This window comes from Epinephelus lanceolatus, chromosome 18 (assembly GCF_041903045.1).
Source record: "Epinephelus lanceolatus isolate andai-2023 chromosome 18, ASM4190304v1, whole genome shotgun sequence".
Classification (NCBI taxonomy): Eukaryota; Metazoa; Chordata; class Actinopteri; order Perciformes; family Serranidae; genus Epinephelus; species Epinephelus lanceolatus.
This window is the reverse complement of record NC_135751.1, coordinates 8,701,389-8,723,770: the sequence shown is the minus strand read 5'-3', so window position 1 is coordinate 8,723,770 and position 22,382 is coordinate 8,701,389. Positions and strand designations below refer to the sequence as shown.

At 41.1% G+C, this 22,382-nt stretch overlaps 3 protein-coding genes across 4 annotated transcripts; all 3 read left to right on the top strand.

Annotated features, from left to right (window-relative positions):
* The first annotated feature begins 503 nt into the window (after window positions 1-503).
* LOC117267726 (keratin, type I cytoskeletal 50 kDa-like) lies at window positions 504-3,988 on the top strand. The gene is made up of 7 exons (XM_078161315.1): window positions 504-1,037; window positions 1,496-1,578; window positions 1,722-1,878; window positions 2,045-2,206; window positions 2,984-3,109; window positions 3,203-3,468; window positions 3,806-3,988. The coding sequence occupies exons 1-7, from the start codon at window positions 567-569 to the stop codon at window positions 3,906-3,908; spliced, it is 1,368 nt and encodes a 455-aa protein (XP_078017441.1). The 5' UTR covers window positions 504-566; the 3' UTR covers window positions 3,909-3,988.
* A 3,241-nt stretch (window positions 3,989-7,229) lies between these two features.
* Window positions 7,230-10,932, top strand: LOC117269012 (keratin, type I cytoskeletal 13-like). The gene is made up of 7 exons (XM_033645827.2): window positions 7,230-7,784; window positions 8,243-8,325; window positions 8,469-8,625; window positions 8,792-8,953; window positions 9,731-9,856; window positions 9,950-10,203; window positions 10,750-10,932. Exons 1-7 carry the CDS (start codon window positions 7,347-7,349, stop codon window positions 10,850-10,852), a joined length of 1,323 nt encoding a protein of 440 aa, XP_033501718.2. The 5' UTR covers window positions 7,230-7,346; the 3' UTR covers window positions 10,853-10,932.
* Window positions 10,933-17,979: 7,047 nt separating this feature from the next.
* LOC117268347 (keratin, type I cytoskeletal 50 kDa-like) lies at window positions 17,980-21,860 on the top strand. Of its 2 annotated transcripts, none has more exons than XM_033644708.2 (7): window positions 17,980-18,421; window positions 19,066-19,148; window positions 19,373-19,529; window positions 19,629-19,790; window positions 20,386-20,511; window positions 20,603-20,823; window positions 21,707-21,860. In XM_033644708.2, the coding sequence occupies exons 1-7, from the start codon at window positions 18,029-18,031 to the stop codon at window positions 21,783-21,785; spliced, it is 1,221 nt and encodes a 406-aa protein (XP_033500599.2). In that variant the 5' UTR covers window positions 17,980-18,028; the 3' UTR covers window positions 21,786-21,860. The 2 variants fall into 2 exon arrangements, with proteins under 2 accessions (XP_033500599.2, XP_033500597.2); XM_033644706.2 differs by having other exon boundaries at window positions 21,704-21,860.
* The last annotated feature ends 522 nt before the right edge of the window (window positions 21,861-22,382 follow it).

Sequence of the window (22,382 nt, the reverse complement as noted above, 5' to 3'; positions counted from 1 at the left end):
CTTTTAACGCTGGCAGTAAATTTTAAAACCAAATTTCATCCATGTCTGAACTCGCCCTGCAGTGCTTCATGTGCTCTAATCTTTCAACCATTTTGATGTGAAATGCTGGCGTGCAGTGCATCTGAATTAAGCAAACATCTTGTGTAGTGTCCCAAAAGGATCAATCCTCAGTCCTCTTCCTTTTCGTTTTTTAATAACCGAGCCTATGTCTTCTAAACCAGTGGTTCCCACCTGGTGGGTCGTGGATCGAAAATGGACTGCAAGTGATGTGCAAATGTTTCAATTTTGTAAGACACACACTTTATTTTGAAATACAGCTATTTTCCCAGTCATACAGGTCTCATCATACATTTCCCAGACACACCCACAACCAACCTGCTGAGTTATACAAGGACAGGCGTCTCCTCCCAGGGTTGGCACGAGCTTGCCATCCTTCCCTCCTACACTCCCTCCTCAGAAACTCTGCATACAGTATAAAAAATCAGCTGCTCTCTGAGCTCTTTACTTTCTCCTCTTCAGCTGAAGCAGATAGACATCCTACCTTACCCTCATCACCACACAAAATTATGCAATCCTTTACAGTTCGTGGTGTGCGCAGCATGGGGTCCATGCATGGTGGTGCTGGAGGCTCAATGGTCAAAATCTCCTCTGGTGGCTCCATGTATGGCAGTGGTGGCTCCATGTATGGCAGTGGTGGCTCCGTGTTTGGCAGTGGTGGTGGAGGTGGTGGAAGTAGCTATGGCTACAGCTACAGTAGCTCAGGTGGTTCTGGGTTTGGCTTTGGCGCTGGTGGTGCTGGTGGTGGTGGTGGTGGTGGTGGTGGTGGTGGTGGTTGCATCGACATCTCTGCCAACGAGAAGGCCGCCATGCAGAACCTGAACGACCGCCTGGCTTCTTACTTGGAGAAGGTCCGCAAGCTCGAGGCAGCCAATGCTGAGCTGGAGCTGAAGATCAGGCAATTCCTGGAGCAAAAGACCTCCCCTTCTGCCAGAGACTACAGCGCCTACTTTGCCACCATCGCAGAGCTGCAGGGAAAGGTAGGCTCATCTGTGACATTAGGCACGTGGCCATCCAAAAACGACAGGATGTTTATGTTCATGCACTGCCTGTCATCATCACTGTAACCTGGCAGTTTCTATCATCCAATGAGAGGTTAAAGCATGAACCCTGCCAGCACTGTAGTTATGATTATAACCTTGTTTTATTTCAATTTGCAAAGATGGCAATATTTATTGAAACAGCATACTCTAGGTGTCAATATCAGCTTTAAAACAATATAGATATCTTCCAGTGTTATTTCACTGTTGATATTGGAGAAATTTGGGAATTTGCTCTGTTTCACAAGGAGCCACTTAATATAACAATACATTTAGTAACAGAATTAAAGTAAACAGTTTAACACCTGCCTGAAACTGCAACAAAAGTACATTTCCATGCAGTGTGCTGGTGCATTTTCAATGAAATAGTACAATTATTCTTGTTTTAAATCTCCCAGATCCAGGACGCTACCAAAGTCAACGGTGGCATCTACCTCGCCATTGACAATGCCAAGCTTGCTGCTGATGACTTCAGGGTCAAGTAAGTGAATCCATGCATTAAGAAGCTATAAGTAAAGGTTAAAGTTCAAGTTTAACATTTTCCCTCTCCATTTGCATCCTGCTTCAGCCAGTTTTGTTTTTGGAGAAACAGATTTAGAAACAAGTGTTTTGTCCTCTGTGCAGGTATGAGAACGAGCTGGCCATGCGTCAATCGGTAGAGTCCGACATCGCCGGGCTGAGGAGGGTCCTGGACGAGCTGACTCTGAGCCGGACCGACCTGGAGATGCAGATCGAGGGCCTGAAGGAGGAGCTGATCTACCTCAAGAAGAACCACGAGGAGGTCAGTGGGCTCTCAGCTCTCATTAGGCGGGTTGGGTGTTGGGGTGAATACAATGAGTCAATGGAGTTGAACAAAACAGGTTTACATTTGACATTCATATGGTCACTAAATCAAGAAATGTCCTTACGGAAATGTCTTCGCTTTTCACTTGTCTCCTTGTCTGCAGGAGCTGCTGGCGATGCGAGCTCAGATGACTGGCCAGGTGAACGTGGAGGTGGACGCCGCTCCATCAGTTGACCTCGCAAAGATCATCGATGAGGCCAGGGAGCACTACGAAAGGATTGCTGCCAAAAGCAAAAAAGAGCTGGAGATTTGGTTCCAGCAAAAGGTAAGTACATAAGTTTTAGCCATGCTAGCCTGTTGATCCACCACTTTGGTCCAGACTGAAATTTCTCAACAACTGTTGGAGGGATTGTGATGAAACGTGCTTCATCACTTATGTTTGTCTCAGGATGAATTGTAATAACTTTGATGATCCTCTGACTTTCCTTCTTGCGCTATCATCAGATCAACAATTAAATGTTTCCAATATTTTGGTTTATGAGCAAGACCTGCAGAACTAATAACACTCCCATCAGCCTCAGCTGATGCTGAAGTAAATTGGCGAACATGGTATACCTTTTATACATTAGCATGTTAGCATTTCTGTGAGTAAATTAGTATTCTGATGTTAGCTTTTAGCACAAAGTAGCACTGTGTCTAAGCACAGCCTCACAGAGCTGTTAATACGGCTCAAGAGTCTCAGTCTGACCACACACATGCTGGACTCCAGAGTGTCTCTACAACTGTCAGATGAATGTAGAGGAATAAATAGTACAACCTTTCTACCATTTTTTCCCCGTTAAAGGTTTTTTTGGGGGTGTTTTTCCTTATCCGCTGAGAGGGTCCAAAGGACAGAGAGATGTCGTATGCTGTAAAGCCCTCTGAAGCAAACTGTGATTTGTGATATTGGGCTTTATAAATGAAACTGAATTGAATTAACAGTAGAAAATCAAACTGGTGTAAATGTAGTGGGTTACCTGATGCCTCTGGATTACTAAATGAGAATTTCTGTCTAAATGTACAGTCTGTAATGACCATGCTGTGATTGGTGTCCTCTCTTCAGACAGAAACACTGAAACAAGAAGTCGCTGCTGACACACAAACCATCCAGACGTCCAAATCAGAGATTACAGAGCTCAAGCGAACACTGCAGGGCCTGGAGATTGAGCTGCAGTCCCAGCTTAGCATGGTGACCATCTTATCACATCTTCTCTTTCACATACAGTGTCTCTTTGTGAGGTAATAAACAAAGTGAACCGGCTCCTGCTCCTCTCTCTTGCAGAAAGCGTCGTTGGAGGCCACTCTGGCTGAAACTCAGAACCGGTACGCCATGCAGCTGGCGGGTTACCAGAATCAGGTCACCATGCTGGAGGAGCAGTTGATGCAGCTGAGAGCCGACCTGGAAAGACAGTCCCAGGAATACCAGGTGCTGCTGGACATCAAGACCAGGCTGGAGATGGAGATTTCTGAGTACAGGAGGCTGCTTGATGGAGAGGGTGGAGGCGGCGTTAGCAGCAGCAGCATCAGCACCAGCGGCAGCGGCAGCGGGTGAGAAAATTAAACAAATCAGCATGATAAACTTGAGTGTGGAGAGGATATGTGCAGAAAAAAAAAGTTTAGCCCTGATTTTGTTTGTACTTGTAATTTAAATGTATTTTCATCAAAACTCTCCTTTCCTCAGTCCTCATATAACATCTCTCTTGATGAACGTAGTGCACAAATACTATTCTTTAATTCACTCTTCGTGTTTTTCTATAACTACAAATATTTTCAGCACATTTACCAAATTAAGCAGCTAAAGGATGATTCTGAATATTATAACCAGCTCAAAAATAGTAATATTATGAATAAAGACCTGACTGTACTGTTGGTCTCTCTCCTGCAGTGGCTTGACCTCCACCACCACCTCCAGAACTAAAGTCATCAGGGTCGTGGAGGAGGTTGTGGATGGGCAGGTGGTGAGCTCCTCCACCGAGACTGTCAATTAGACCCTCTGAGCTCCAGCAGCATGCACTTTCACAGAAATAAACACACAAATAAAAGTCTGCTGAAGTCCTTCAAAATACAATGTCCTCTGTCGTGTCCTCTGTTCAAAGTGCCTGAAGTTGCAGTTCCTCTAATGGCCACCAAGTGCTACTATAAGAAAACTTAATGAAGAGTTGGAATAAAATATTCAAAAATTTAAGTGACAATAAAAACCCAGATGTAAAAAGTGTAATGAGTCATGGTTGATATTTTGGAAATTAATCTACCATGAAGAAAATGCTAACGCTTAAAGATAAGTATTTTTGGAGGAAGTAGGTAAAGATTTATTTCTAAACTAGAACATTTACATTTTCTGAAGTTAATAAGTGTGTGAGCTGGAAACTGTTAGCTACTACTCCACATACAGCGGGAAGGCTTGTCCATCTGTGAAGCTGCTAGCACAGAGGCAGAACACAAAGACTCAAATGCTTCTTGTCAGGGGAGAGACCATTCAAACTTAACCTTTCGCTAAGAAGAGAAGTGAGGGGTGTGAGGGAGAAGTCTTTACAAAACCAACGATAGTAACCCACCATACCCAAGAAAGGAGAAAGTTCTTTCTTGGTAGTAAGAACAGGAAAATGGTCAACTGCCACCACCTTTGCTCTGACAGGACACACCTGCCTTACACCAATAACTCTACCTAGAAAAAACATTTCATGGTTCCAGCCTCACTGATGGGAAGATTTGCTGCTTTTTTTTCTTTTAATAATTATAATATATTAGTAATGTTGAGAACTTGTAGTTCAATGTATTAAAATGACTATTACAAATAACTAACACTTATTAAGATAATTAATAATTATATTAAATAATATGATTTTATTTACATTAAATCAACTCATGGGGCATTTCTGAAAAAGAAAAAATGATAGCTAACTAGAAAACACATGTCCTGCAGAAAATGCATGTGGATGCTGAATGCTGAAATGAATTCAAGATCATGGCTGAAATTGCAGAAACAGTAGTAATAATAGAAGCAATCCTAGTAATAGCAAGAGTAGTAGTAGTTGTATTAGTATAACAATAGTAATAGCACTTTGTCAGATGTATATTATGTTATTAATTAAGTCCTTAAATTGTTTAAGTGAAAACAATGGCATGACCTCAGAAGAGGAAAGATACTGAAATACTGTGTGTTTGAACCTTTGTGGAATGTATTTTAAGACTTTGTGTGAAAAACCATTGTCCTTAATGTTTTTACAAATATGCAGCAGACAGGTGACCTCACTGCAAATATATTTTAATTGTATTCAATTACATTATTATTTTGCAAAATAACAATTTTGTAGTCATTCACACAGTAATTAGTATATGTTTGAAAATGTAGTTGTACTATCAGCAAGAATAAATTAGCATATCACTATATGATATCAACAGTATAACAGACACACTTGATATGATTAAAAATATAAAAAACACATAGAACATTCACAACAGAAATACTTGCAAAACATAAATTCATAGTACCTCAGCAGTAATCGTTTTTTAAATGGTTGAATAAGACAAAGCTCAACAAAATATGTTTTATCACCATCAGTAGTGGGAGATATAGCTGTAAGTGCAAAAGATGCAGTGTTGGGTAACTGAAATCTGCTCACACTCTATTTTTACTTTTTTCCCTCTTTTTTTGTGACAAGAACAGTACACAGTTAATAAAGTGAAGGGTATGACATGCAAAGGCAAAGGTCCCAAGGCTGGATTTGACCCTGTGATGTTGCATTGATGTGGCATGTGTTGTACCTTTTTGGCTAACAAGGTGTTCCCTTAATTGAACATAATTAAAGAGCACTGAAAGTTAAAAAAAATTCTTAAACTATGCACTAAAGTATTTGTTTAATCATAAGTCCTTTGCATATTTCTTTATCTTTAAAACTCATTCTGACATCTCTATGGACCGCTGGTGGACATGACACAGTAAACCGGATTGTGATAACCGTGGTAGGGTGTCATCACACCAGAGTGGAGACAGTGCTGTGGCTGAGAGATGAAAATGAGGTCAAGCAGTGTGTTCTTATCTGTGGTGGCCTTGAGTTTTAGGACCCCTCACCAAGCATCAGTATTTGATGAGTTAGGAGTGAGAATGTGTCTTTAATAAAATACCCCAAAGACATTTTAAATGATTATTGTTGTTCTTTTTCTTGTAGAATATTTTTTTTAATATATTTTTTTTCCTTTTTCTTTTTTTTTCCTTTTTTTTTTTTTTACTTTTGACAAGATCTGAATGTCTTTCTTAGCTGGACCAAACTATTTGTCTGATCTTGCACTTTATAACAAAATAATCCAAATTATTCATCACCAGCCTATTCTGAGTTGGTGAAATTTCAAACCAAACTATGCTGAAATGTATTATTTTAACAAAGTATAATATTATATCTATAAATGTACATTGCCACATTGCTATGAATTATGGTTATGTTTTCAGACAGCGCTCTGCCTTGCAGCTTCCCAGCAGTCTGCAAACTAAAACGAATGAGGGAAGTCCAGATGTGTATGTTCAGCCCCCCCTGACTGATTATCCTGTCCAGGATTTTGGGAGGCTGGAGACTATCCTAGCATGCCCTGGGTAAGTGGCAGGATGCACCTGGACAGCTTGGCAGTTTATCACCTAATGTGCCAAACATCTTTCTCTTTTTAAAAAGCAGCTCATTGGCAAAGGTTGTTCACAGAAATGATTTTGGCGTCTTGAATAGATCCAGTAATGATTTAAAATACTGTGCAGCACCTTTAAGTGCAATAATGTCTCTGTGGTTTTTATAAATCCTCCATACAAGGTGAACATTTCCAGAATGTGAAAAGGCTCTTTGCATCTGTGTTTTAATTCTATCTTGAATTGTTTTATTGATCTTAGCAGAATATAATCATTGTCTGCTTACTGTCAGCTCTATATGCTTAAGATCAGGCAGCTGGCAAAAACTTTTTCTGATCAAACAAGTGGATTACTCTTTAAGCCGTTGAGCTCCTGCTTCACTACACAATAACCTGCTGCCAAGAGTTGATTGATTGAATGTGGCTTTTCACGCTGGCAGTAACCTTTAAAACTAAATGTCATCCATGTCTGAACTCGCAGTGCGGCGTTTCATGTGCTCTAATCGTTCAACCCTTTTGACGTGAAATGTTATGCATGCAGTGCATCTGAATGTAAATCAGCAGGTGAATGGACAGGTAATGGGTGAATTCCACATTTCTCAGACACACCCACAGCCAATTCACATGCTGAGTTAAACAAGGACAGGTGTCTCCTCCCAGGGTTGGCACGAGCTTGCCATCCTTCCCTCCTCCACCCCCTCCTCAGAAACTCTGCATACAGTATAAAAAATCAGCTGCTCTCTGAGCTCTTTACTTTCTCCTCTTCAGCTGAAGCAGATAGACATCCTACCTTACCCTCATCACCACACAAAATTATGCAATCCTTTGCGGTTCGTGGTGTGCGCAGCATGGGGTCCATGCATGGTGGTGCTGGAGGCTCAATGGTCAAAATCTCCTCTGGTGGCTCCATGTATGGCAGTGGTGGCTCCGTGTTTGGCAGTGGTGGTGGAGGTAGTGGAAGTAGCTATGGCTACAGCTACAGTAGCTCAGGTGGTTCTGGGTTTGGCTTTGGCGCTGGTGGTGCTGGTGGTGATGGTGGTGGTGGTGGTTGCATCGACATCTCTGCCAACGAGAAGGCCACCATGCAGAACCTGAACGACCGCCTGGCTTCTTACTTGGAGAAGGTCCGCAAGCTCGAGGCAGCCAATGCTGAGCTGGAGCTGAAGATCAGGCAATTCCTGGAGCAAAAGACCTCCCCTTCTGCCAGAGACTACAGCGCCTACTTTGCCACCATCGCAGAGCTGCAGGGAAAGGTAGGCTCATCTGTGACATTAGGCATGTGGCCATCCAAAAACGACAGGATGTTTATGTTCATGCACTGCCTGTCATCATCACTGTAACCTGGCAGTTTCTATCATCCAATGAGAGGTTAAAGCATGAACCCTGCCAGCACTGTAGTTATGATTATAACCTTGTTTTATTTCAATTTGCAAAGATGGCAATATTTATTGAAACAGCATACTCTAGGTGTCAATATCAGCTTTAAAACAATATAGATATCTTCCAGTGTTATTTCACTGTTGATATTGGAGAAATTTGGGAATTTGCTCTGTTTCACAAGGAGCCACTTAATATAACAATACATTTAGTAACAGAATTAAAGTAAACAGTTTAACACCTGCCTGAAACTGCAACAAAAGTACATTTCCATGCAGTGTGCTGGTGCATTTTCAATGAAATAGTACAATTATTCTTGTTTTAAATCTCCCAGATCCAGGACGCTACCAAAGTCAACGGTGGCATCTACCTCGCCATTGACAATGCCAAGCTTGCTGCTGATGACTTCAGGGTCAAGTAAGTGAATCCATGCATTAAGAAGCTATAAGTAAAGGTTAAAGTTCAAGTTTAACATTTTCCCTCTCCATTTGCATCCTGCTTCAGCCAGTTTTGTTTTTGGAGAAACAGATTTAGAAACAAGTGTTTTGTCCTCTGTGCAGGTATGAGAACGAGCTGGCCATGCGTCAATCGGTAGAGTCCGACATCGCCGGGCTGAGGAGGGTCCTGGACGAGCTGACTCTGAGCCGGACCGACCTGGAGATGCAGATCGAGGGCCTGAAGGAGGAGCTGATCTACCTCAAGAAGAACCACGAGGAGGTCAGTGGGCTCTCAGCTCTCATTAGGCGGGTTGGGTGTTGGGGTGAATACAATGAGTCAATGGAGTTGAACAAAACAGGTTTACATTTGACATTCATATGGTCACTAAATCAAGAAATGTCCTTATGGAAATGTCTTCGCTTTTCACTTGTCTCCTTGTCTGCAGGAGCTGCTGGCGATGCAAGCTCAGATGAGTGGCCAGGTGAACGTGGAGGTGGACGCCGCTCCATCAGTTGACCTCGCAAAGATCATCGATGAGGCCAGGGAGCACTACGAAAGGATTGCTGCCAAAAGCAGAAAAGAGCTGGAGATTTGGTTCCAGCAAAAGGTAAGTACATAAGTTTTAGCCATGCTAGCCTGTTGATCCACCACTTTGGTCCAGACTGAAATTTCTCAACAACTGTTGGAGGGATTGTGATGAAACGTGCTTCATCACTTATGTTTGTCTCAGGATGAATTGTAATAACTTTGATGATCCTCTGACTTTCCTTCTTGCGCTATCATCAGATCAACAATTAAATGTGTCCAATATTTTGGTTTATGAGCAAGACCTGCAGAACTAATAACACTCCCATCAGCCTCAGCTGATGCTGAAGTAAATTGGCGAACATGGTATACCTTTTATACATTAGCATGTTAGCATTTCTGTGAGTAAATTAGTATTCTGATGTTAGCTTTTAGCACAAAGTAGCACTGTGTCTAAGCACAGCCTCACAGAGCTGTTAATACGGCTCAAGAGTCTCAGTCTGACCACACACATGCTGGACTCCAGAGTGTCTCTACAACTGTCAGATGAATGTAGAGGAATAAATAGTACAACCTTTCTACCATTTTTTCCCCGTTAAAGGTTTTTTTGGGGGTGTTTTTCCTTATCCGCTGAGAGGGTCCAAAGGACAGAGAGATGTCGTATGCTGTAAAGCCCTCTGAAGCAAACTGTGATTTGTGATATTGGGCTTTATAAATGAAACTGAATTGAATTAACAGTAGAAAATCAAACTGGTGTAAATGTAGTGGGTTACCTGATGCCTCTGGATTACTAAATGAGAATTTCTGTCTAAATGTACAGTCTGTAATGACCATGCTGTGATTGGTGTCCTCTCTTCAGACAGAAACACTGAAACAAGAAGTCGCTGCTGACACACAAACCATCCAGACGTCCAAATCAGAGATTACAGAGCTCAAGCGAACACTGCAGGGCCTGGAGATTGAGCTGCAGTCCCAGCTTAGCATGGTGACCATCTTATCACATCTTCTCTTTCACATACAGTGTCTCTTTGTGAGGTAATAAACAAAGTGAACCGGCTCCTGCTCCTCTCTCTTGCAGAAAGCGTCGTTGGAGGCCACTCTGGCTGAAACTCAGAACCGGTACGCCATGCAGCTGGCGGGTTACCAGAATCAGGTCACCATGCTGGAGGAGCAGTTGATGCAGCTGAGAGCCGACCTGGAAAGACAGTCCCAGGAATACCAGGTGCTGCTGGACATCAAGACCAGGCTGGAGATGGAGATTGCTGAGTACAGGAGGCTGCTTGATGGAGAGGGTGGAGGCAGCATTAGCAGCAGCAGCAGCAGCAGCAACAGGTGAGAAAATTAAACGGTTGTTCACAGGGTAAACCTGGAGGATAAATGTACTGTGGGTAGATGCTGTGATCTGACACCACACTCACAAATCATCAGAGCGTCAAAAATGTTCTCAAGAGGCCAGAAATATTTGTGACATGAAGATAAGACTATAACAAATATTAAGAACCCTGCCCTCAGATTCTGTTTGTTACAAACAAACAAAAAAAAAACAAACCTCAGCATGATAAACTTGAGTGTGGAGAGGATATGTGCAGAAAAAATGAAATGACAAAGTTTAGCTCTGGTTTTGTTTGTACTTGTAAATTAAATGCATTTTCATCAAAACTTTCCTTTCCTCAGTCCTCATATAACATCTCTCTTGATGAACGTAGTGCACAAATACTATTCTTTAATTCACTCTTTGTGTTTTTCTGTAACTACAAATATTTTCGGCACATTTACCAAATTATGCAGCTAAAGGATGATTCTGAATATTATAACCAGCTCAAAAATAGTAATATTATGAATAAAGACCTGACTGTACTGTTGGTCTCTCTCCTGCAGTGCCTTGACCTCCACCACCACCTCCAGAACTAAATTCATCACCGTCGTGGAGGAGGTTGTGGATGGGCAGGTGGTGAGCTCCTCCACCGAGACTGTCAATTAGACCCTCTGAGCTCCAGCAGCATGCACTTTCACAGAAATAAACACACAAATAAAAGTCTGCTGAAGTGCTTCAAAATACAATGTCCTCTGTCGTGTCCTCTGTTCAAAGTGCCTGAAGTTGCAGTTCCTCTAATGGCCACCAAGTGCTGCTATAAGAAAACTTAATGATGATTTGGAATAAAATATTCAAAAATTAATGTGACAATAAAAACCCAGATGTAAAAAGTGTAATGAGTCATGGTTGATATTTTGGAAATTATTCTATCATGAAGAGAAGGCTAACGTTTAAAGATAAGTATTTTTGGAGGATGTAGGTAAAGATGTTTCTTAACTGGAACATTTACATTTTCTGAAGTTCATAAGTGTGTGAGCTGGAAGCTGTTAGCTGCTGCTGCCTTTCCAAGCTGTGGTAACTGCCACAACAGCAGCAATTCTTAAAAATCTTTTAGCGCCACCTACAGGTGAAATTGTATCAAATGCTACAGTCTTTGGTGAGCATCCCTATCTATACAACTTTGCTGAATTGGATACCACTGAGAAAAGGCAGTTAATAAGTGGTATGGTGGTATTTTACTAATGGCCACAGGGTGGAGCTGTTGGTGGCATTGTTAAAGATGTCATTCAGATGCTCATGGAGATCATGTTTTCAACATTTCATGTTATCAAAGTTAAAGAAGCTATATGTAAGAAATCTAAAGCAAATAGTCATAAAATCCTCCTGATATGTCACAGAGACTAAGGAATAATGTTCATATAACATACTGATCTCACCGACAACAATAGTACAGCCAGAATATTCGCATTTAAAAAACATTTTTACAGTCCGCAAATCATGTTTATGTTTTGAATTTGTGTTTTGGCCTGTTGCGCCACCCACTGCCGTCTACCAGTCACGCAGCCAGTAGAGTCTCAGCATCAGTTACAGTTATGACTGAGCTACAGCAGCATGGCAAGCAGCCTTAGCAGTGTCCCGGTACATAACATTAGCAGCCGGCTCCTCCTCAGCTGTATCCTGGCAGCAGTGTTAGCAGTGTCCCGGTACATAACATTAGCAGCCGGCTCCTCCGCCGGGTCCATGTCATTGGTCTGACAGTCCATTGATCCGACATCCCATTAGTCCGACGGTCCACGGTGCTGAACGGCTCCCGGAGGGCGTATTTCTACTTTGATGGTGCGCCGCGACTGGCTCTGGGTCAGCTGGGAAAGGCTTGAGGCGAAGCAGGCTCACGGCTTATGTGTTTGTCACTTTCTTTTTCATTTTAACCCACACCATGATCTTTTCCTAACCTTAACCAAGTTGTTTTTGTGCCTAAACCTAACAAGACCTTAACCACAGGGCATCATGATGATTTCGGAACAATGGGACTTCGGAACAATGGGTTTAATATGGTCGGAACAATGGGATGTTGGACCAATGGGCAGTTCCCTCCTCCACTGCTGTATCCCGGCAGCAGCGTTAGCAGTGTCCCGGTACATAGCATTAGCAGCCGGCTCCTCCACCACTGTATCCTGGCAGCAGCGTTAGCAGCAGAGAAGCCGGACTTGCTTGAACGGTCCACTGGAAAACCGAAGATCAAGGACACGGCGACGCAGCCCTGCCACAGCAGCCACCCATGGGCAAACAAATCAGTCTCCAGCAACCTCGAATGTGTAGGGGAGGGGAGGCGGACACAACTCGCAGCATTATTTTGAATTTGAGTGCAGTAACCGTTTTGGCCATATTCTTACATATAGCGCCTTTAACAGAATTGTAAAATATCTGGTTTTAATGTTGCTGGAGGACCACCAGTCAGTATATTCGGTTGAAATTTTACATACGTGTGGAGTGTGGCTGTGTGTACAACATTCCCAAATTTAGTTGCAATCCAATTAAGCACTGAAGAGTTATGGCCCATTAAGTGCATCAGGTCACGCCTTCAAAGGTTATCTCAATATGGTATATACCAAGTTAAGTGAAGATTGATGAAATATGTGTCAAAGAAGCAAAAACAAAACAAACAAACAAACAAAAAAGCTAAAATCCAAAATGATGGAACATTTTTAAAGGCGCAGATTGCGTGGCCAATATCATATTGCCATCATCCAAGGCTCACAGTTCATGAGTTAAAATGTAGAACACATAATGGCTTACCACATGGTGGTGCTAATGGCACCATGCTTTAATATGTAAAGCATTTCCAGATGGGTCACCCATCCATAAAGTATGAAAGCTTTAGCACATGTAATTGTTGAGATTTTAGCTTTCAAACATTCCTCCCATAGACTTTCAATTATAAATTTTAATGCTTAATTATATAAAATCACTGCAACACTACAATAAAGATAAATAAAAAAAAAAACAAATAACAAAGACAGAGATTAATGTTGAAGTCTTTACATCTTCTTAGCTTTTACCAGCAGAGTAAGATAACTGACAGGCAGAGTGGAAGGAGTCGTCACATCCCATCCCTTAAAAATGGGGGTCCTCACAAAGATACCCAACAACTACAGTACCATGTCAATACCCAAAACAATACACACAACTAACTATCATAACCAAATGCTCTCTGGCATATTACTGTAAACATGTGAGTGTCTATATAACCTGCAGTCAGTCTCATCACTTAACCATCGAGGCCACCGCCTCAGCAACCTTGGTATCTAGGAAGCATTTAAGAGAGAGGAAAACCAGAACAGACAGACAGAGACAATGCAGGCAGGTAAAACAAGTTAAAGGAAACAGACATAGCTCTGGACCTGGCATCAGCCACTATATTTTCAGCTCCCTTCACATGTTGTATGTCAAGATGACATGGTTGGAAATAAAGACACCAACATACTAAGCTGTTGATTTGGGCTTTGGAGTGAGAGGTTAGGGTATTATGATCAGTGTACACCACTAAAGGTGGTGTACACATAAACCTCAAAGTGTTGCAATGCCCAGATAAGTGCCAATGTCTCTTTTTCAATGATGGAATAATTCAGCTGATGTCAGTTGAATTTTTTGGAAACTCACTGGGCAGCCGACATCATTTTCACCAGCTCCCTCCTTACTAGCATCCACACACAGCAGAAAGGCTTGTCCATCTGTGAAGCTGCTACCACAGAGGCAGAACACAAAGACTTGACGACTCAAATGCTTCTTGTCAGGGGAGAGACCATTCAAACTTAACCTTTCGCTAAGAAGAGAAGCGAGAGGAACAACTACTGTGGAGAAGTTTTTACAAAACCCATGATAGTAACCCACCATACCCAAGAAAGGAGAAAGTTCTTTCTTAGCAGCAAGAACAGGAAACTGGTCAACTGCCACCACCTTTGCTCTGACAGGGCACACCTGCCCTTCACCAATAACTCTACCTAGGTAGGTGACTGTCACCTTAGCAAACTCACATTTTGCCAGATTGATTATCTGACAAGCCCAGGCCAGATGGTCAAACAGGGCCTGGATGTGCTTCCCAAGAGTCACTGTAAATCACTTCTCTTCAAGCGCCTTAATGGAATTTCTTTACATTTAACACAAATGTCCAATTGGACTGAAGAATAAAGTAATTTTGTGGTCGAAGGTCAAGGGTCAATTGCAAGGTCAATATGAGCTCAAAAAATATGTTTTTGGCCATAACTGAAGAATTAATTTGCTAATTATGACAAAACATCACACAAATGTCTAGTAGAGTGAAAAATAATGATATTTTGTCATTTTTTGTCTAAAAGGTCAAAAGTCAACTTAACTGTGACATCATAATGTTCTACAAAAACACTTCTGTTCTGGTCATTGCCTGAGATGGGCAAAAATACATCAAAATGTATTTTGATACAAAATACAAAATACCCCTCAAGTAAATGTATCAAAATAAAATACAAAATACTGGTGCCAGAAAATGTATCAAAATAAAATACATGTATTTTGTACTTTTATTTTGAAAATATTTTTTTTCTTTTTCTTTTTAGCAGTGACCCGCAGCTCTATAGGTCACTCTGTCAGTCAGTTGGTTGGTCGGTTGGTCACTTGGTCCACAAAGCTTTTCGTGAATAACTAAAAAAGTCCTTGACCAAAAATGCTGAAAATTGCATACTGCAGCTAGAGACCATGAGTAACTATACCAGAAAGAATGCCCACGATTCAGGGGCGTCGGTGGCTTAGTGGTAGAGCAGGCACCCCATGTACAAGGCTGTTGCCGCAGCGGCCCGGGTTCGACTCCAGCCTGTGGCCCTTTGCTGCGTGTCACTCCTTCTCTCTCCCCCTCTCACACTTGTCTGTCCTATCGATTAAAGACTTAAAAATGCCCAAAAAAAATCTTAAAAAAAAAGAATGCCCACGATTCGTCCATAGGTGGCGCTATACTAACTGATTCAAATCTTTTTGAGAATAACTCAAAAAGTCCTTGACCCGGGCATCGGTGGCTTAGTGGGTAGAGCAGGCGCCCCATGTACAAGGCTGTTGCTGCAGCGGCCCGGGTTCGAGTCCAGCCTGTGGCCCTTTGCTGCATGTCATTCCCTCTCTCTCTCTCTCTCTCTCTCTCTCTCTCTCTCTCTCCCCTTCACACTTGGCTGTCCTGTCCATTAAAGGCAAAAATGCCCAAAAAATATCTTAAAAAAAAAAAGTCCTTGACCAAAAATGCTCAAAATGTACATGCTGCAATTAGAGACCAGAAGTAACTATGCCAGAAAGAACAACCGTGATTCATCCATTAATGGCGTGATAGTAGCAAATTTGGTTGCAGCTATTGCAAATTTGCACTTGTTTTCTCACAGTTTGGTGTAGCAGAGTATTAAGGTTTGGGCTATAGGATATACACAGAGTTCTGGTGAACCCCACAAAAAGGCAGAACAGTCACAGAACTAACTAAGTGTAACTAAGCAAAGCCATTAAAAGACAACAACTTGATTATGTATATATATATATTTATAAACCAGACTTAACAGCCCATAAACGTTTTTGTATCAACAAATAAAATATTCACAGACACTGTGATAATAACATATGAATAGCATTAGGCCTATGTGTACTATAAAAGTCATATAAATAAAAACATCAAGCTCTGCACAGAAAAATGAATAAAAATAAATTTTTAATGAATACAAACGTGAACAGGTAGGCTACTGGTAGTGTGGGTCCATCCACATGAGCAGCATGCCTGGCAAGTCTGTTAACTGTCCACCAATGGTCTAGCTATACAGCAGCAAGATACTGTAGCTAGTTAACTTGTTTGCTGTCTAACTTGGTGCCTTTGGGGCCCTGTGTTCAACTTTTCTTCAAATGAAAAAGAGGAGGGAGCTAGGGACATGTAGGCTACCCTAAAATATTATTTATTGATTCAGATTTTGAGTCAGACAACTTTATTGATCCCACGTGAGGCAATTCATTTGTAGCATACTCATCCCAAGCATCAACCACAGCAACATACAATTTCCTATGTTATGCACAGTCCTGTAAAACAGACCACTAGGTCATTGAATGGCCCAAGTTTTAAAAAAAAAAAAACATATAGATAAAAATATATATAAAAAAAAGTAAAAAAAATATTGTTACATCCAATATTATAAGAATGTGTAGCCTATCAGTTTTGTTTTTTGATTCGTGGAGAAAGTATTTTGAGTATTTTAAATACAAAATTACTCCACTCAAAAGTATTTTGTTACAAATTACATTTGCTTTTTATTGGCCTTATCAAATACAAATTACAAAATACTCAAATGTAACTGAAATGCATATTTTAAATACAAGTAATAGAAATACTGCCCATCCCTGGTCATTACTCAATGTTATAACTCAGGAACAGAAGGGGAGACATTTGGTCAGAAACTGAATTGGTGACACTAATCTTGGGTGTCCATCTGGAAACTCTGCTTATTGTATAAATCTTCTGTGCGCTGGGGGGTAGATGTGTCTGAAGCATCCATGTTTTCACAGTCATGGCTGTAAACTGTAAGAGAAACTTGACTGGTGTGTGGAGACGCACAATCATGTTGCGGTAATTCTATTCATTTTTTTAAACTGATATATTTACTGTGTAATGACTGAATTTACTGATATGACACTGTAGGTGATTTCTCATAACTACCACCATAACATTTTTCTTTTAATTTTGAAAGTTATTTAACTTATATGTGGTATTTATGTGACATGGTTGTGCCTGCAGTGTCTAAGTGTCTAAGTGTCTAAGTTTGCCAAGCCTATTATCCATTAGCAACAACTGTATTCGTTTATTATATGGCTTAAACTATCTCAGTGTAGAAAAATTAGACCATCACAAAAGCTCACGTTACTCCTCCTCAGCTGTATCAGTTGTTAGTATAAGCACAATAATTAATTGTGATTGTATCACATGTATTTATTACCCCTTTTGCAAGGCTGAACAGTGGCGCCATATCCAGTTCTTAATAATACAATCATGTCCAGAACACGGTTTGCTTGTTAGCCTGGCCAGGCCAGAGGCATAATGGGATTTACACTACTGCACTCATCAGTGGGACACATAATCCTGAAAGTAACTCAGGACCTAGAAACTTTTTTGCCATATATGCCACGTTACCAGTTCTCATAGGACTTAATTGGTACCCTCTTGGGGTCCTTTGTCCAGTTCTAAATAATACATCCATGTTCCAGAGTAAATGGCCACGTCTCCTGCTCCTGCATGTTATGTCACAGCAAACAGAGCCTGAATGAGGAGTTGGCACAAAGGATTTCATTGTTTGCTTGCACAATACAAGAAGTGAGGGGGGAGTCTGTATATAGACCCGCAGGACACAGCTTTGAAACACCAGGCAGGTTTGAACATGTAGAGAGGAATCCAGGGGGATGTGAGACAGGGGGGGTCGAGGGTCTTTAGATTTTTGAAATGTGCAAAAATCTGAAACAGATATGATAAAAGAAGAATCCATTAGGTTTACAGATGAGATACACCTGAATCAATAGGATGATTGAGTCACCTGGAGTTTTTCAGATAGCAAAACAAACAGAGAGGTCTGGATGTGATATCATTATGCAACAGACATCTACTTAAAATTCCTGCTGTGACTGGCTGCTCTGTTTGTCACCCTCCTGCTGGCTTTGCGTGCCTGGGTCTGTAGTCCTGAGGTGTGCACCGGGGGGCTGGACCCTGAATCCCTCCCTCACAGTCAGGTAGCATAAAAGGAACTGAGTCTAAACTCTGCTTCATTCTCTTCTCTCCATCCAGAGCAGGCAGACTCCTCCACCATGACCACCTACATTAACTCCCGTGGCCATATCGTCTCCAGGAGAGCACCCAGTGTGTATGCCGGTGCTGGAGGCAATGGAGTCCGCATCTCCACCACAAGTGCTCCCAGAATCTTCTCCTCTGCTGGTGCAGGGTTTTCTGCTGCTGGTGTAGGAGCTGGTGCTGGGGCCGGTGCCAGTTTCAACCTGTCTGATGCCCTCTGTGACAACAAGAAAGCGGCCATGCAGAACCTCAACGACCGCCTTGCCACCTACCTGGATAAAGTTCGCAGCCTGGAGAAAGCCAATGCTGAGCTGGAGCTGAAGATCAGGCAGTTCCTGGAGAACAAGACCAAACCTGAGGGCCACGATTTTGCCGCATTCAAGGTTACCATCAGCGAACTCCAGGACCAGGTGAGTCCAGTTTTTGATTCTGTATGCAGATTTGTGTTAATCATAAGGTAAGACTAAAACAGAGGCACAAAAGAAAGTGTGAGATCATGTGAGCACAAAGCTTCTATGCTTGAAAATATATCCTCTCCAGTACAAAAGCTTCACCCTTACTGCATGAAAAGCCCCACAGGTAAATTCACATGTACAGTTGGTGAGGCAGACAGACGTGATGTGTTGTTTCCTGCAGGGTAAATACAGGGGCAGCCACACCCAAAGCACACAGAGGCCATCTGAAGCTGAAACAGGCTCCTGCTCTACTTTGCATGATGTGCATACAAAAACCACTAAAACAATGAGGGGAAATTTGACTTATATTTGAATAGTCTTATCTCTTTCAAATCAGTTGTGTAGCTGCCTCATGAGCCTCACGATTCACACTCAGTCAGGACAGGGTAGGCAGAAACTAATAAATCCAAAAATAAAGTTTTTTTCTTTTCCTTTTATTTTTTAGTCTTTAGGACAAGCCTGCAAATATGCCCTAGTGTCTGGTGTCTGTTTCCTATCCTGGATCAGCTGAAATACTTTGCCTTTCAGTGTCAGAACAAGTTATATTGAAGATAAAATGAAAAATATTTCGCCTAAATCAGTACCTTCTTGTGTTTCAGATCCTCCTTGCCACTCGTAATAATGGATCCCTCTACTTGGCCATTGATAACTCTAAGCTGGCTTCTGATGACTTCAGGGTCAAGTGAGTATATGAACCACTGGAGCTTATACGTATCTGTTTTTTAAAATGTATTGCTAAGTTGAGAAACTAAAACTGTTAGCATAAAGTTATTGTAAAGAGGTCCATGATGGTGTGTGTTTGAACAAACAATTAAAACTGGGGTTTCTCTGCTGAGGACAGTTTCACTGAGTTTCCATGTTTTGGATGGAGCAGCCAATTGATCATAGCCGGCTGTTGGTGTGCAGGTATGAGAACGAGCTGGCCATGCGTCAATCAGTGGAGGCTGACATTGCTGGGCTGAAGAGGGTCCTGGATGAGCTGACTCTGGGAAGATCTGACCTGGAGATGCAGATCGAATCACTGAGGGAGGAACTCATCCAGCTCAAGAGGAACCATGAGGAGGTGGGAGCAAAACTGCAAACTAACTATGATTAAACTAGGATTGCTTGTTATCATTATAACAGACTAATTTTTCTTTGATCTGGATGTGTCCTTCTGCAGGACCTACTGGCTCTGCGGGCCCAGATGGGAGGTCAAGTGAACGTGGAGGTGGACGCCGCTCCTCAGCAGGACCTGTCTGCTGTCATGGCTGGAATCAGAGAACACTACGAGACCGTTGCTAACAAGAACCGCAGAGACCTGGAGGCCTGGTTCCAGGCCAAGGTGAGCAATAAAAATTGTGCTCAAAACAAACCCCATCTCGACATGTATATATTTTTTTAAGTCTTAATGTCTTTATAATGACATGATAATTCTTAAAATCATTACCAAGAAACACACTTGAAGAAGTGAAATTCTTCTACCTGGAGAAAACAGTCTGACCGTGTATTCACAGAAAAAAGTTTGGCTTTACTTCAATGCAGTTAGGCATTTTTTTGGCAGCTTCTAGTAGCTATTAGTGTAACTGGAGGCGAAGACACTGTTACGCAGGAGAATAAAATATATTATATATAAAAAATATTAAAAATATAAATAGTCTTTGACTTTTTAACTCAAAATTACTGTTTTAATTCACCAGGAAACAATCATGAGCTTTCCAAGGCATACTATACTGTAATATGACTATATTAAAAAAGACATTTCTAAAGTTTAATAGGTCTATTTGATCTTATGAAGTCATATCATTAAGAGAGCAATAAAAAACATAGCAGTGTGTGAATTAGAAGTGACAAATAACTGTGTCATCTGAATATATTGTGACATATAAGTAGCCTTCCCTTGTATGTGATTTCTGACATTTTCTTAATTGCTTTTGTAGACTGATGTGCTCAACAAGGAGGTCGCCGTAAGCACAGAGAGTCTTCAGTCAACACGTTCTGAGGTCACAGAGGTCAAACGCTCACTGCAGGGCCTAGAAATTGAGCTACAAGCACAGCTCAGCATGGTGGGTGTCTATCATTTGTTTTGGTCTTTTTTTTTTTCATATGAATCATTGCAGTCTGTAAATCTCTTCTCAATGTGTCTTTCCCCTTCAGAAAGCGTCTTTGGAAGGAACCCTCGCTGATACCCAGAACCGTTATGCCAACATGCTGGCAGGTTACCAGAGACAGGTCTCTGCTCTGGAGGCCCAGCTGGCTCAGCTGAGGGCAGATCTGGAGCGCCAGGGACAAGAGTACCAGGTGCTGCTGGACACCAAGACCAGACTGGAGATGGAGATCACTGAGTACAGAAGGCTGCTGGATGGGGAGATGTTCAGGTGAATGGACCAGTTCATATTGGGATATTACAGGGATATGGTCAGACAAGTCAGACATTTTGTATCAAGCAGACATACAAAAACAATCTCCAAAATTAGCCTAATTGTAGAATTATTACATGAAAGCCAATTTCAAGAAAAAAGACAGAAGGTAAATGAAACATTGTTGAGGGGAAAAAAACACTCATAGTAAATCTCAATAAGAAGAAATTAAAATCTTGTTTTTTGAGTCAGAATTAGAAGATAATACATTTTAAAACTGTTCAAACAGTTTTAAAACACACATAATCATAACAAAAAAGCAAAATAACTGAATTATTTTGATTCATTTTGATCCATTTAGTATTTATATATTTATAGAAATGTATTCCACACTTCCTGACAAAAATGGACTTCCACACATTATTCATCCAGTTTTACAAAACAAAATAAAACAAAAATCATAGATAAAACTTTTTAATGACAACAAACAGTTTACATGTAGTAACTTACTTGACAAATTATATATTTTGCAATCTAATGAAAATTAAATCAAATAAAGTTGTTTATTTTTATAGTGTAAAAAAGGCCTTGGTGGTCTGTTGAGGATTTGAAACTGGTGGAAAACCAGTGAAACAAGTAAAAAAAGTAATCCTGAAAACGATGCATAAAAAGGAGATGAGACCATATTAAACAGTTAAAGTGCCAAATACATTTATTTGTTGTTTGTGGTCAACAAAATTTAGGAACAAAGGTATCATACACAAATATATGACTGAGAAAAGGGGAGAAATATTTAAATAACTAAAAGTTAAAAGAGCACAAAGTATCAATAGAGACGCATGCATGTGTATGTATGTGAGCTCAAAGCTAAACCGACTATTGTTTTTGTGTCTTCCAGCAGCCCATCAAACACCAAAGTTCTGATCATCACCAAAGACATTGGCGACGAAGAGGACGTCAGCACCGAAACTCAGGAGTGAGACAACAAACATCTGTCACCACGCTGCCAACCGTTCTCAGAAATACACAAATAAAAGACTTCTGATGAACTGAAACATGTATGTGTGTATTTTCTGTGTATTAGTATCTGTACTCAACATTCCACTTTTATCATTCAAATGAACCTAAAACATTTCTAAATACTTTGTATTTTAGTTGGAGATAGTATGTATTATATTATATTATTTAACATCATTACTTTAATATAGTAAAAAATAAAGTTAATTTATACATCACCAGTAGTGCGGGAGGTATTAAGGTCCCTTACTAAAATAAAAGTAAGAATACCATACAGTAAAAATACACTGTTATAGATAAAAGTTCTGCATTGTAAATGTTGCTTCAGTTACAGTAAAGTATGTAAGCATGGGGCATCCAGTAGCTTACTGAAGAGGGCCGGTGTCCCATGTACAAAGACAATGTCCTTGCTGCAGCGGCATGCTACCCCACCTCTCTCTATCACACCATGCTTGATCAATTCCTGTTAAATGAAGGCAAAAGCCCCAAAAAGGAAGAAAAAAGATAGTAAGTATATTCAGGAAAATGTGCTTTAAAGTAGAAAGATGTTATCTGTGACA

Bases quoted from the DNA above. Each gene is read 5' to 3' on its own strand.
- LOC117267726 (XM_078161315.1), top strand. From the start codon at position 567: ATGCAATCCTTTACAGTTCGTGGTGTGCGCAGCATGGGGTCCATGCAT. The intron at 1,579-1,721 runs GTAAGTGAATCC...TCCTCTGTGCAG, and splicing joins GCTGATGACTTCAGGGTCAA to GTATGAGAACGAGCTGGCCA. The intron at 3,469-3,805 runs GTGAGAAAATTA...TCTCTCCTGCAG, and splicing joins ACCAGCGGCAGCGGCAGCGG to TGGCTTGACCTCCACCACCA.
- LOC117269012 (XM_033645827.2), top strand. From the start codon at position 7,347: ATGCAATCCTTTGCGGTTCGTGGTGTGCGCAGCATGGGGTCCATGCAT. The intron at 8,626-8,791 runs GTCAGTGGGCTC...CCTTGTCTGCAG, and splicing joins TCAAGAAGAACCACGAGGAG to GAGCTGCTGGCGATGCAAGC. The intron at 9,857-9,949 runs GTGACCATCTTA...TCTCTCTTGCAG, and splicing joins TGCAGTCCCAGCTTAGCATG to AAAGCGTCGTTGGAGGCCAC.
- LOC117268347 (XM_033644706.2), top strand. From the start codon at position 18,029: ATGACCACCTACATTAACTCCCGTGGCCATATCGTCTCCAGGAGAGCA. The intron at 18,422-19,065 runs GTGAGTCCAGTT...CTTGTGTTTCAG, and splicing joins TCAGCGAACTCCAGGACCAG to ATCCTCCTTGCCACTCGTAA. The intron at 19,530-19,628 runs GTGGGAGCAAAA...GTCCTTCTGCAG, and splicing joins TCAAGAGGAACCATGAGGAG to GACCTACTGGCTCTGCGGGC.